This window comes from Coenobita brevimanus, chromosome 47, assembly GCF_032717465.1.
Source record: "Coenobita brevimanus isolate Jiangsu-jjx chromosome 47, ASM3271746v2, whole genome shotgun sequence".
Classification (NCBI taxonomy): Eukaryota; Metazoa; Arthropoda; class Malacostraca; order Decapoda; family Coenobitidae; genus Coenobita; species Coenobita brevimanus.
Window position 1 is genome coordinate 2,889,575 of NC_137000.1, and position 15,123 is coordinate 2,904,697.

The 15,123-nt window shown below is 40.5% G+C and overlaps 1 protein-coding gene across 1 annotated transcript in view; it reads left to right on the plus strand.

Moving 5' to 3' along the window:
• Positions 1–2,099: 2,099 nt before the first annotated feature.
• The window catches only part of LOC145398974 (alkaline phosphatase-like), a 303,273-nt gene continuing 290,249 nt past the window's right edge, over positions 2,100–15,123 (plus strand). The window contains exon 1 of the mRNA XM_080271705.1: positions 2,100–2,318. Within this exon, the coding sequence (XP_080127831.1) occupies positions 2,205–2,318 (114 nt within the window). The 5' untranslated portion in view covers positions 2,100–2,204. The remainder of the gene's footprint in view (positions 2,319–15,123) is intronic.

Below are 15,123 nucleotides of genomic sequence, written 5' to 3' on the forward strand. Positions count from 1 at the left end.
GTTTGCAAGATGATGCATGAAAAGAATAAAGGAAGGAAGTTGATTAGGTGTGGTAGTGTGAGAATTTTTTCACAGAAAGGGCAATGAAATAAGTCTGGTAGCTTATGTTAAAAAAAAGAAAAGAGGTAAATAAAGGGCCTGGTAGAAATACACCTACCCACTGAAACTGCCTACTGTTATGGTACGATACCAACAAAGGATCAGAGTCGGGATGAAAATGTTTTATGCTCAAAGTAAACACAGTTTACTGTGTATGTTATAATTCTTCCATTGAGGAACTTTTGGCTCTGTGAAACCAACATAAAAAGAATCTTTAATCCCATGAACACACACACACACACACACACACACACACACACACACACACACACACACGCACGCACGCACGCACGCACGCACGCACGCACGCACGCACACACGCACGCACACACGCACACACACACACACACACACACACACACACACACACACACACACACACACACACACACACACACACACACACACACACACACACACACAACTCTGGAACTTTCTTTTTCATTCTGCATTTCCCTCTGCCTATGACCCCCAAACTTTTAAACGCAATGTGGCCAGACATCTCGAAATGTATGAATCTTGAATGTGGCCTTCTTTTATTCTTTTTACTAGGGAAGAACAACACTGCACGATTTTTGCCTTTGGTTCATTTTTAGTTGCATTTAAGACACACACATATCCCCCCTGCTCACGCATGCACATATCCCCGACTCGCACACACTTCCACACACAGACACACATACAAATCTCTCTCTCTCACACACACACACACACACACACACACACACACACACACACACACACACACACACACACACACACACACACACACACACACACACACACACACACACACACACACACACACACACACACACACCGCTCGCTGGCTCAGTGGTAGCGTTCTCGCTTGCCCTCTGGTAGACGGGAGTTCGCGCCTCGCTCGGGTTGCGAAAAATTTCACTGACGAAGTGGGTGGTTACTGTCCTCCTGGAGCAAGGGGACGGGTGTATGCGTGTGTGAAGGTCACAGCCTTGCCCTTAGATCGGACTATATGAGCTCTCAGCTCCCTTCCGGGAGGGTAAAAGCTGACGATCACGACCATCAAGTGAGCCTGACCGACCCGGTGAATTACACACACACACACACACACACACACACACACACACACACACACACACAGATCCTCCACATACCCATGCACCGTACCCGACCCCACACATACACCCACACACCTTCCCCACACCCACACATACGCCCTCATAAAAATTCTAAAAACGGTAGAAGAGAGTACAGTACTGAGCTAATTAAAAGACTTTTCTGAAGCTAATGACGCATGAATATTAATGGTCTTTCCAACTCTGACCATCCGGCTACAGTGGGGGTCATGAGTCAGTACCTGGCCTGGTGATATGATGAAAATGTGACCTTCATTATTTTTCATTACATTTTTACCATTTGGAATCTCTCTTTATCATTCCGTAGAGTCTGTTCATTAGGATAGCATTTATTTTTTTGTTCTGTGTACTGCTCCTGGTCGACAAATATCTAAAGTTATCAATATCATCAACAACAACAACTTCAGTATTACCATCGGGACTGTTGATATGATTGATAACTGACGTACGTTATGGCATACTTTCTTATATCTTTTCCTAGCGCTACTGGTGAACAAATATCTGAAAACAGCTACAAAAACATCCTCTGTCTCATAGATTTCGCTTCCAACTAATTTCATTCTAGTGACCGATTTGTAGTACTGCTCCGTTACCTAAAGCCATTTTTATCATGACCTCTTTCGGAAGCCTCATCTAATCATCATCATCATTATCATCATCATCATCATCATCATCATCATCCTACCTCTTTTCTTTCCCCCCATAGGCAGAGTGAGGTATGGTCCAAAATGCAATTGACAGTGATAAAATTAAATAAGCAGTTTGGTTAATGAAATGGGTATCACACTTACCATTCAAATCCCACGAATGCTGACTCTACTTCACACACTCCACACTAAACTTCCTGAGATTAAAAATACATTCTCTCTTCCTTCAGATCGCGCCTACTGGTATGCCCAGGCCAGAAGTCAGCTGCAAGAGATCCTTGAGGCCAGACGCGCCTCCAACGGGTACGCCAAGAATGTGATCTTGTTCGTGGGCGACGGGATGGGCGTTTCAACAGTCACCGCCGGCCGTATTCTGAAGGGGCAAAAGGAGGGACACAGCGGGGAGGAGTATCGACTTTCCTTCGAGAAGTTTCCCTACGTTGCCCTAGCTAAGGTAAGTGTTAATGCATTACCTCGTTCTATCTTTTATTTACACACACGTCGACATGGGACTTCGTAGCTCTTCTTCTTTAGCGGGTTATTTTGTACTTTACGTACTGATATTCTCTTGTATGTTAGGCATGTGTCTTGAGTTATCGACATTGTTATAACATAGATAAAATAAAGAAAAATAGTAACGTACCACTTGTAGAACGTAACTGGTAGGGAAGAGGTGTAGGTGAGCCTCTAAGCTGACGAGATTACTTCCATTAATTCTGTAGTATCACCAGCGAAGCAAGGGAGGCCTATGCTAGAACAGTGCTTGCTTATTTTCTTGTTTGCCATATGTTTATTTACAGGTGGTAAAATTTAACTTGAGTTACATAGCCACTTAAATGCGGTCCATGGCCTCTTTTCCTGGGTATTCGTGAGTAATTAGCTTCATTCCCGAACAGGGGAAAGATGTGTGGTCTATTTAACTGAACCCTCTGATACTTAGCAAGATTTTCTGCTTTCAAGTCATTGTTTGTTCCCCCTTTCCCCCACCATACAGTTATTAAGAGGAAGGAAAGCGATGATGATGATGATGTTGATGATGGTGGTTGTGGTGATGATGATGATGATGATGATGAATTCCTTGTTCGTACTACCTGTCTGAAATACTGCGATACAAGAAGCAGTCTGGAGCGATCATGTTTTAGTTCCGTGTATTGTCTCATAAACATTCATTTTTCTCATCACATGTTATATCAGTTGCATCATTTTTTTTTATCTAAAATTAACAATATACGGTAATTATAGTCGGTATGTTATCATCTGAGGGAACTGTGCCAATTCCATAACTTGAATACTATGTCGTGATTGCAGGAAGTTTGATTAGCCATAAGTAAGAGGTAGAAATGCGCCTTACTGGTTACTATACTCCTTTTTCCTTAACCTAGCTCAGAGTTTTGACTTTTTGCAGCTTTTTTTCGCGTAGATCAAAGGTTGTGAAACGCGATACTATAACTCTGCTTCCTTCCCGTAGCACTTTTTCGCGAATAGCGTCATATTCTAGTGTTAATCTATTGCTGTGACCCGAAGTTCAAGATGAAGTGATAGCAGTTTTAGACCAAGTTAAAGTAAAAAGAGTATAGTCAGACCGACCCTCCAATCTGACTTCACATGGCCATCAACAAGCTAAAAGGTTAAGGGATTTTCGTCAGGTTAGAGCAGAAGCTCTTAATGTAACGCCGTATATTATGCACAATTAATCAGTCGTGTTTTATGTTACAATCAGAATCTCCTGTATTTCGTTAACGCAATAGACAGTGAATTACCAAGCATAACACCCCGTTACTCACAGTACATAACACCCTACACATAACACCCTATCACTCATAAAACATAACACCTTAGCACTCACAATGCATGGCTGATGGGTGGTGGCGATCATCATTCATTCACTTCATGCGGTGTTGGCTACTTCTTTCTCACCTTTATCAAGCCATCTCTTGTGTCTGCTTTTCTCTCTTCCTATTTCTCCCTCTCCTTCCTGTCTTTTTTTTATGAACCTCATCTACATAGCACCATAGAACTCACTCAAGATATAGTGCCACATCACTCAGCACATAGACCACATCAGGACGCCGAATACCACGTTACAACAGTCAGCATCACATCGCATTACATAGCACCACATCACTCAACACTTAACACATTACCCAACAGGACACAGCATCGCTAAACCACAGCAACCCATCACAACACATAACATCACAACATATAACACCAAATCACAACACACAGCACCACACCACTCTGTATCACCAAATCACAACACAGCACCACATTCATCACTCTTCATAATACCAAATCACACAAGTGCATAATGCCAGCCGTTGTTAGTGAGCTGAACCGTGTTACCGTGATGCTCATTTGTACTGTGTTTGTGGGGATGAGAATTATTTGCATCATTGAGTAATAAAGCTGCAAAGACTGAGCAGCGGTGTTTATTATGTCGGCTGTTCGAGTACAGTTTATAGTCCGTATCTCACTGCTGTTAAATACTACTCGTGCTGGTGAGGGACGCCTTCATGTGGTGACATCGACATAACCAAAAACGAGACTCAGCTACATTCCTATCCCCCGTAAGGAGGATGGTGGACTACGAGAAAAGGGTAACTTGAGCCTGCAATCCACCGTGGTCAAATCGAGACGAGCCTAGAGTCACGGCATCAACAGCAACAAATACAGTTAAGAATAGAAATAAATCTGTTGGTATTATACAAGACGGAACACCTTCAGTATGATGACATCTTTTTGTAATAAATTCTTGTCCCAGACGATTTTATTCAGCTGGCTAGTGAAAAATTAATAAAGACAGTACCTAACCCTTCCAGTTCCAGTAGTTTCCATCAAAAGCTGAAGAAAATCGTCTGGAGATGGGAAAGCTAGAATTCCATATGCTCTGGTGGCGAAAGGGTTAACGAGATGCCGGGTTGTCATGGTAACAGAGAAAAACATAGTACACATGGAAATAATAGGCTAATTCCACTTCATCAGTGTGACCTGTCAGCTCTAGCCCGCGGTGATGTCAGCAGCGACACACACACACACACACACACACACACACACACACACACACACACACACACACACACACACACACACACACACACACACACACACACACACACACACACACACACACACACACACACACACACACACACACACACACACACACACACACACACACACACACACACACACACACACACACACACACACAAGGAAACTGCAAAATCATCCCATATCTGAACTCCCTTTAAAAACACATCGGTCACGAAAGGAAAATGATCACTGCTATATTTATTTTTGGAGGAGGAAATTGTAGGCTCCTCTCATGTGACTTTTCTTCATGCAAAAAATAAATCAGAGTTACAATGAGGAAATGATCGTAAGGTTGTTTGTGGATCCAAGTTAAAGGCGTCACCAGTGAAGCCGACAGATCCACGGACGCTTAAACGGAGGGACCGGCATGGGAAACGATAATAGACGTGGTTCCATTCCATTCGCGGTGGAGTCACGGGGCGCCTCTTTGTCGGAATTATGCTGTGGCTTGCCTGGGTGAGCATTATGACGGGCGACTCATCAGGCAGGACGGGTGGATGGAGTCTACAAGGAGCCCCGCTGAATTGTTGTGGTTGTCAGGGTACGAGAGGGACAATGCCTGGCTCTTCACTCTGCCTCAGAATATATGGCATAAATTCAAGATGCATGGAATTTCTGTTCGTGCAAGATTACGCCGTGGAAAAAAATATCTTGCCCTTTATCTTCTACTCTCCTTGCATTTCATTTTGCCTGAGAACGCTTGCATAAATTCAAGAGACATAGAATTTCTCTGCGTACGGGAGTATGTTGCGGGAGAAATGTGATATCTTGCTCTTTGTGCTCTGTTTGTCTTCCTCACCATTTTGTCTCATAACGCGCAGCATAAATTCAAGATGAATAAAATTTCCGTTTCTACGACTATATACCTCAGAAAATAATATGAAAATTTGCTCTCTGCCTCTCTTATAATCTCTGACCTAGTTCGCATAATTTACGTTCGTTCGAGGAAAAATGCGTACCCTTTCTCTTTACCTTCCGTAGACCCTTTGACCTAGTATGATAATATCCACACGAACGAGGACAATACGTTAATCCTCGCTCTTTAACCTCCTAAGAACGTGAGGCATTAATTCAAAATTCATGTAATACCTGTATCCGTATAAGAATATGTAGTGGGAAATATATGATAGCTTCCTCTTTGTCTTCTAAATGCGTTGTTGTTTATCTGCTCCAGAAGATGTGACTTAAATTCAAGTTTCATATAATTTCCAACCAAAATATATCCCCAAAAATATATATGAACCTTTGCTCTTCATTTTCCTTAGAACCTGCGTGATAATGCGTCTGATTTTCCTGCTTGCAAGGAGAAAATGTGTACCCTTGCTCGTTGCCCTTATTGAAACGTGCGATGTAACGCAGACCACATTCATTCGTACCAATATGCAAAGTGGGAAAAAAATAAGAATCTTTGCTCATCACCCTCCCCAGAACCTGTGACACAATGGACATAATTTCCCGTTCGTAGGAATATATGCCGCTGGAAAACATGTAACCCTTTGTTCTCTACCCTCCTTACATATTGCCACTTTATCTGTATAATTTCCTTCAGTACCTACAAAAGGGGGGATAAATGTGAACCCCAATTCTTTACCCTCCCTTCAAACTGTTACTTAAATCCGTATAATTTCTATGAATACCCAAAAATGAGGAAAAGTGTGAACTCTTTTTCTTTACCCTCCTTTGAGCCTGTGAGACAATGCAGATGATTTTCATACGGACCATCACGAGAAAAAGTTCACGGAGAGTCTCCTGCCAGTGATTGTCTCGTATCTCGTTACCTTCTACATTTCTGATTCCGTCCAGAAGATGAGAGAGTAACCTTCCATCATATATTCTTTCGCCGTGTAGTTCATATTGCTATCACATTAAGAATATTTTATGTGAACATCTCTCATCACCACAACCGGTAAGGAAACGTTGGCGAATTTTTGACTGTGATAGTACAACGATATAACTATTTTCCTCAGTCTGTTGTTCCTTTTATTTTATTTTTTTAATGGAATGCGTTCAGGAATCTCGACAGTGAATTAAATTTTTATTTTACTTTCATTTTGTTCTGTTTCATTTGGTAACGACAAGATTTACATCCTTGGGTTCATTCTTTTTTGCTAATATTTCTTCGCCTATCGACATAGCGAGGGTTATAAAGGCAGTCAATTAGCTTAGCTTGAAAAATTTACTATAGAAAAAAAAGGAAAAACTTTTGATTTTCTATTATTTATCGAATAAGTAGAAATGAGAGAGAGAGAGAGAGAGAGAGAGAGAGAGAGAGAGAGAGAGAGAGAGAGAGAGAGAGAGAGAGAAATGAAGAGAAAACGAGACAAAGGAAGAAAGCGAGGTGAGCGGAAGTTAGAGGAAGAGGGGATGCTAACTTACAGGAGGGTTAATGTAGTCGTTGTCTTGAGTTTGGAGTGTCTTGGCGAAGGGTCGGTAACTTTGTTATTGGAGGCCCCCCACTGGTTCACAAAATTTTCTCTTCCTTTAGTAAATATGAAAAAAAAAAGAAAAAGAAAAAGACTTGGCTTACGCAAATAGGCATAAAAAAAGGCAACAGGAAGTGTGATACAATATATAGCGGGTCCTTGCTATGTATTTCCTGGTTTATGTCTCATTTTTACCAAGTTCACAGTCCTTTACAAAAAATTACATGTTTAAACTCCAGTGCTACCCATAAAATAGAGTTCTCTTACACAACAATAGCCTATTAATTTCAATACAACCTATAAAGCTGACTAATTAATTTCCTCTAATTTGCAGTGCTGTTTGTATATTTAAAAAAAAAAAATAGTATGTATTTTGGAACACAGCCCTGACATATAACGTGACTTGATGTTGTTGTAGCCTCAGGTTTACGTGAATATGAACCCGGTGGACTGCAGGCATAAGTGTCCTTTCTTCTGCAGTTCGCCTTGCACCTTTCGGGGGATAGGTAGGAGGCTGAAGGACGTTCTGATAACCAGAAAATGGGGTCGTCCGGTTATCGTTGCCACCACATGAAGGCGTCCCTCTGCAGCCCTTAACGAGGAGTTACCACACAGGGAAGGGAATGGTTATTTTCCTTCCAGCTGTAAGATTGTTCCGAATATTTTCCAGACACAAAACTTTACGTTCAGCTGAAACCGCGCTCTGTCACAAGCATAACCAACTAGTTCGGTCTTTTGGCGAGTTTTATGCGGCCCCCCAAAAGAAGAAAAGAACTGACATCATGCGTGATTTGCAACTCTCTTTACAGCAAGTGGGGCCCGCCGTCAGCAAAAATTGTCCACAAGTTTGTATGAAACTGCAGCGAAGGACAGTCTGGGTCGTAAACGCGTTAGGACGGGCATGTTTTGGTTATGGTAGAGCCGCAGGGATGTTGTCGCGACTTTCATCGTTGATTTTGGCGATGTTGTCAAGCTGCTGATAATGTAATATCCATGTTGCTGCTGAGAGTGTGAGGTCCTGCTGCTGATGTCGATGTAACGGCCAGCATTGTTGCTGGATATGTTGATACTGATGTTATGGCTTGACTGGGTGATGTTTATTTGCCGCTTTGGTTTGTGATACAGCACGAAGAGAGGTTGTAGCGACTTTGAGTGTGTTTTTGGCGATGTTGTCACGTTGATGATGACGTAACGGCTGGCTTTTTTCTGGGTAACGTGACGGCCTGTTGTTTCGGCCTTTGCCAGGTGATGGTTGTGTAAGAGCCTGCTTTGATGTGGATTTTGACTTTGTTGTATGCGTGGATTTTTTCTGCATGGATTTTGGCAGTGTTGTCGTGCTGCTGCTGCTACCGATGATGATGATGAAAGAATTGGTGCTTTTCTGGATGATGTGACGACCTGACGTTAATGTTTGACGCGGTAAAGGTTATGCAAGACACTGTTTGTACTTGCTGTTGTTACGGTTGATGCTGGTGATAGAAGTGTAAAATCCTGATGTTGCTGTTCAAACTCTGGACCGTAAATGCGTTAGAGTTACAGTGTTATGTTTTAGCAGAGGAGGTTGGGGATACCGTTGAAATTTTTTGACCATGCTGATGATGGGCTTAGTCTCTTACTTTGAGAAAGGATCAGGATGATGATGGTGATTTGATGATGATGATGATGATGATGATGATGATGATGATACTTTTTGTTGGAATGATGATTATGTGACGAGCTCATTTTACTGTTTACTGGTGGGAAAATTTTGACTTTTCCTCTGTACAAAACTGAAAGAACCCAGAGCTGACAGCAGCGAAATTAAACCTTCCTAAAGACTACTGAACAAAGAGAAAGCCAAAGTCAATTTTTGTTCAGATAGAAGTACATGGACACAGTTAAGTTTCAGAGACTGGAGTTAGGGTCATAGGCAGTAGGCATGACAGAATAACGGAGTGATTGTTACCTGCCCTGCTGATGCCGTCGTTGATGTACCTGTCAGTGATAATGTTAGTAATGTGACGTTACGTAATGACAAGGTGATGGCTATTTGACGAACTGATTCTGCTATTGATGTCTAGTGAAGGGCGGCTCTTCTGTTGATGTTACGGCTTGACGGAGTGATGTTCATGTGCCCTGTTTGGTTATGGGAGAGGCCGAAGGGATGTTGCTGCCACCCGCCCGTGTGTGGGGTTGGGAGATTTTGTTAGGCTGACGAAGGGGATGTTGATGATGATGATGATGATGATGCATTGACTGAGACTGAATTGGAAATGTGACGGTAATAGTATGTTGATGTTGCTGCTCGTTGGGGATGATGGATATGTGACATACTAACTTTATTATTGCTGTTAATACTCGGGCCGATGGTTATTTGACGAAACGAACTTATCTTTGTAGTTACTGATGGCTATATATATGATTAATACCATATCTAATGTAGTGGTCGATGATGCTTATGAAAATGTGGTAGCCTGATGTTACTTTTGTTGTTGCGGGCTGAGTGGATGATATTTTTGTTTTTGTACAGTATAATTATTCTATTTAATGATATTGCAGCCTTTTGTCAACGCTCTGGCTGTTTTGATTCATCACCATACTGTGTTTACGCTAACCTGGGCCAGATTTTCGTCCTTTTGCAGTTTATATTACTCAGATCAATGGTAGAAAAAGACAATACTGCTGCTCTACATCCTATCCATAGCACTTCTTTGTAACTAGCATCATATTTTAGTGATAATCTCTCGCAACAACTCAGTATTCAAGATGGATAGACAGAGTAAAGTGGGTATGTGCAGAATGTGTTAGGGTAATGAAATGATGTAATGTTAATATGACGGACAGGACGTGGGGGGGGATTAAATTATTTTCTGACGTGATTTGACCTAAAGTGACGTAGGGTTAATAGATATAACCTTCCTGGACCTATATGGACCTGAACTGACCTGACATACCTGACTAGACTTGACATAAATTAATTAGACAAATGATACAATATGATGATGATGGTTATAACTAATAATGTCAGAGAAAATGGTGTAATGATTGGATAATAACTTTGATAATATTTCTGTACATAATTTATAATGACTGACGATTTTGGAGCGAATAACAAATTAATTTCCATCGTAATTTCTACATTATTTCTACACTGATATGATGATGATAACTGACAATATTAGAAAGATATTGATAAATGTGATGATTGATGATCGTGAAGCGCCTAGGGAGGATGATGGCTGATGATGTAGCGCAAATGACAATTGTGATGATTAATTATGCCAGAGCGAATAAGGATGATGATGACTAATGACACATGAACCAGGTGATGAAGGTAATGACTGATAGTGTTAGGATAATGAGGGTGATGACTTTTAATGACATCTGAGCTACTGAAATGGGTGGTAATTGATGATGTAAGAGCACACGATAAAATAATTCCACAGTGACGCTAATAACCTTTCTGTACATAAATGATAATTCGAAAGCGGTGATAATTGCCCGCACATTAGCCAGCCAAATGACATAAAATTCATATCTATAGCCTGTACCCCCCGGCGGAGAGCTATTTCCATTAATTACTAAGCATAATGATATCGAAGCCATACTCACCATTAACCATTTTTATGAGTCTTTTCAGTCCGACAGTGTATTTTATTTTTATTTATTTGTCGATTTATTATTATTATTATTATTATTATAATTATTATTATTGTTTTTATTACCACCACTACGACTACTACTGCTACTACTTCTACTACTACAACTAATACTACTACTATTACTACTACTACAATCATTATCCCTCCAGAGCTGAGTGAAATCGTCTGTAGTAGCAATCATTAGGAGAAAATGCTGGCGAAGTACTATTGTGGACAGGATATCTATAGCGGGAGTGATTATGTGAAAGTGGAGGGGTTGCTGTGGCCGTGTGTGTGTGTGTGTGTGTGTGTGTGTGTGTGTGTGTGTGTGTGTGTGTGTGTGTGTGTGTGTGTGTGTGTGTGTGCGCGCAATCCGGATGAACTGAAAGGATGTGAAAAAATACAAGCACAGTAGAGGACATACTACCAGCACCTACTTCAGATGCCACCACAATTGGAGTTTTGAACCCTAGACTTAAGGTACAAGTAAAACGCAAGACTAACACGCAAACACTCAGCCCCCGTGTCTCCGTTTTCTTTGTCTTTTAATAATAAAGGAATAGGTGGCTCTATCGCTTGATTATTTCCTAGTCTTGTTTATATAGCGGTTTTCTTTAGTACACACACACACACACACGTACATGAAGTGTCTATGCATGTGTGTGTGTGTGTGTGTGTGTGTGTGTGTGTGTGAGAGAGAGAGAGAGAGAGAGAGAGAGAGAGAGAGAAATTCGCAACATAAACTCTAAATTTTTACCACTGTAGGAAAAAAGAATAGTTTTATGACACGAAACCAAGACTCAAAAATGCTGACTTCATTATTGCGATATTCCAGTACTGAAGAAAAGCCCGCGTCAGCATCTGCATTTTCCCCCAGAGTAGACTCCCTCAGCAGCAGGAGCCTGATTGCGAAATAAGGGAACCTGACTCCTTATATAACCTGACTCCCGGTGTTTCTTGACTATGGATATGATGCGGCCTGACTCAAATTGTGACGTGGCTCTGAGTGTGGCCTGATTCTGACTGTGATGCGACAACGTGGCCTGCCTCTGAGAGTGACCTGACTCCGACCGTGACCTGCCCACGTGACCTGACTCAAAGTAATATAATTTAATACCTGATTCTGAATGTGATGTGACTCAACGTGGCGTGACTCTGAGAGTGGCCTGACTCCCATTGTGACCTGCCCACGTGACCTGGCCTCGTGACCTGACTCAAAGCAACCTAATGTAATCTGGTCTAGCGCTAGGTGTAACGACTTTAAATCTAACACGACTATGAATGTGACCTGACTAGAAAGTGTGACCTGACTCATTGTGACCTGACTCTGACTGTGACCTGTGTCGTTGTGATCTGTCTCTGAATGTGATATTATGTGACCTAACTCAAGATGTGAGCTGACTCAAAGAGCAACCTGAATGAATGTATCGTGAATGCAACAGGATTCTGAATCTGACAAAATTCTGAACATGACTCACTTTTACCTGACTCCTTTTGTGACTCAGTTTCGGTAATTCCCTGACCACATACATACCTGCATTTGCTCCATTTTTTAAGCCTTCGAGGATCCTCATTTTCCCAACAGGTAATTACTCATGATTGTGTTTGACCTTTGACCAGTGTGTTTCGAATTTTATCCCGGTCATATGTGCGTGTCCCTAACTTTATTAACGAGTTTGGTCTAATTCCTCCCGCCAGTAACTCGTTAATGTCGCTTTTGTGGGATCAGAAGAGAGGGGGTAGGGCAGAGGTGGTTGATGGTAAAAAAAAAAAAAAAAGCTTTATTTTTTATTTACGGCTGAATAAAAAAAAAAAAAAAAAGCCATGAATTTTGATTTATTGCTGAAGAAAAAAGAAAAACTAAAGCTATATCTTTTGACATTTCACTGGCGGACCGAAAAAATGCACTGAACTCTCTTTTCATTTCTATTTTCTTTCTTTTATTTTCGTTTTTTTTCTGGAGGACGAAAATAATTGCCTTGATTCTTTAAGTTAATGCTCAAGGATGAAAAAATTACACTAGATGTATCTTCGTTGCTAATGAAAAAAAAAAAAGAATTCTGATTTAGTTTTTTTTTTTAATTTCCTAACTCATCACCTTCAGTACGATGATATCTTTTTACATTTATAGTCACCACGCCTAACATTTTCATTCCATAAAAAAAAAAGAAAACTTAGTAATGAATAGACGAGATACGGTTGCCATTAATTCTTTCAGTATTAAAACTTATCTCTACTTTTCCCTGGTTACGACACACGATTTCCTGCAGTATGCCACCCAGGCCATTTTCTTGTAAACTTATGAAGTAGGCTTCCAAGCACCCCTTTCGCAGTGATTTAGTCTGTATGGGATTCATTAATATTCTCTTGTATGTTGCTTACATCTCAGACTTTCAATATAATGTACAGTGATAAAATACGAAGCTGATAACGTGTAAGATGTATAAATAAACTGGAAAGTGAACATGTCAGGATGTGTCATAAATACGAAAGTACGAGAATGTATCTTACTGAGTTTGGAGTTCATTGTAGCGCCTCTTCCTTACCATTTCAAACTGAATGTTACATCTAAATATTCCTTTGTGATACCATTTTATATTCCTTTTTTTTTTTTTTTGACATTAGAATGGTGTACATGAATAAAAATTACAGGGAAAAGTGTGTTATATGAAGTAATATGCTACACGCTTTTTTTTCTCTCTCTTAACTTCTTCCTGGCATCACACTTCTTCATACTTGGCATTGGGTTGGATTCACGTGCGGCTAGGAAACTTACTAACACCTCTTCCTTACCAGCTTATTTTTGTATCTGCTCCGTTAATTGTTTTAGATGTGTTATTCATGCAATCTATGCCGATATTACAAATACTTTTAAGCCAAATAGAGAATTTTAATGGATAGTCAAGAAAATAAATCGTTCAAAAAGAAGTGTTAGGGAGCGAGAATGCGGGCTTAATCTCTCAAAAACAGCCTATTATCGTATTATATTTAAGGTACTCGTTTAGCTCCTTCCCTGAGATCAGACTTGTTCACATTTTAACATTATATTTCAACCAGTAACTATTTCAATATTTTTTCTCTCACCACAAATCAAAGTTCACGTTGTGCCATTATACCTAACCCACAGCACATCATACTGATTTTCATCTCATCTCCTTCCCTGTGATCAAAATCATCCATATTTTGACATTACATCTCACTGGCTACGTACTGTTATTATTTTTCTCTCGACAAAAATTAGTGTTTATTAATATTATTTTCTCTCACCAAAATTCAGAGTCCGCGTTGTGCCATTGCACCTCACCCGCAGCACATCATATTTACTTCCATCTCTCCATCTCCTTCCCTGATATCAAACTTGTCAACTAAACGTATTTTCGCCGACCTCCTCTCACCACCTGCCATTCCCTTGACACTCAGAGCAGCAGAAAGTGTCGCTCCTCACACGACCAGCCCCCTGTAATTGTATCATTTCTCTCTTTTACGGTGCCGTCTCCTTCCACGTCTTCCGGGCCGCCCTGTTCTCTCTCTGTATATACCACCTTCGGGAGGACTGGAATCTTACCGCGGCTCAAAATTGTCCGGCGTTAAATGTCTGCTATTCTGTTATACGAGACTCTGAGTAGTGTGTGTGTGTGTGTGTGTGTGTGTGTAATAACTTCCCATGGCAAGATGTTTCCCATATATATATATATATATATATATATATATATATATATATATATATATATATATATATATATATATCGCGGGGGACAGGGCTACGATAATGATAATGATAGAAATAATGATGGCGATAATGATGATCTTTATTATAAAATTCCTCCACATTAGATTACTGGGCAAAAAGTTAGTAAAAAAAAAAGGGTTTGGAGAATATTTTCCACAAATAAAAGGAAACATCATATTATTTTTACTTACTGAAAGGCTTCAATCAATGTTGGAAATCTCACTGAACGTTCCATAGATGTTTCAGAGCCAATTTGGCTGAAATGGAAATATGAGAGGCATCCATATAAGAGAGAAATTATTAAAGTCTATAATTAAATACTAGAGGATGGAGTTAATATCACTGACAGCTGGGAGACCATAAGTATGGAGCTGAAATCGTAACAGACTC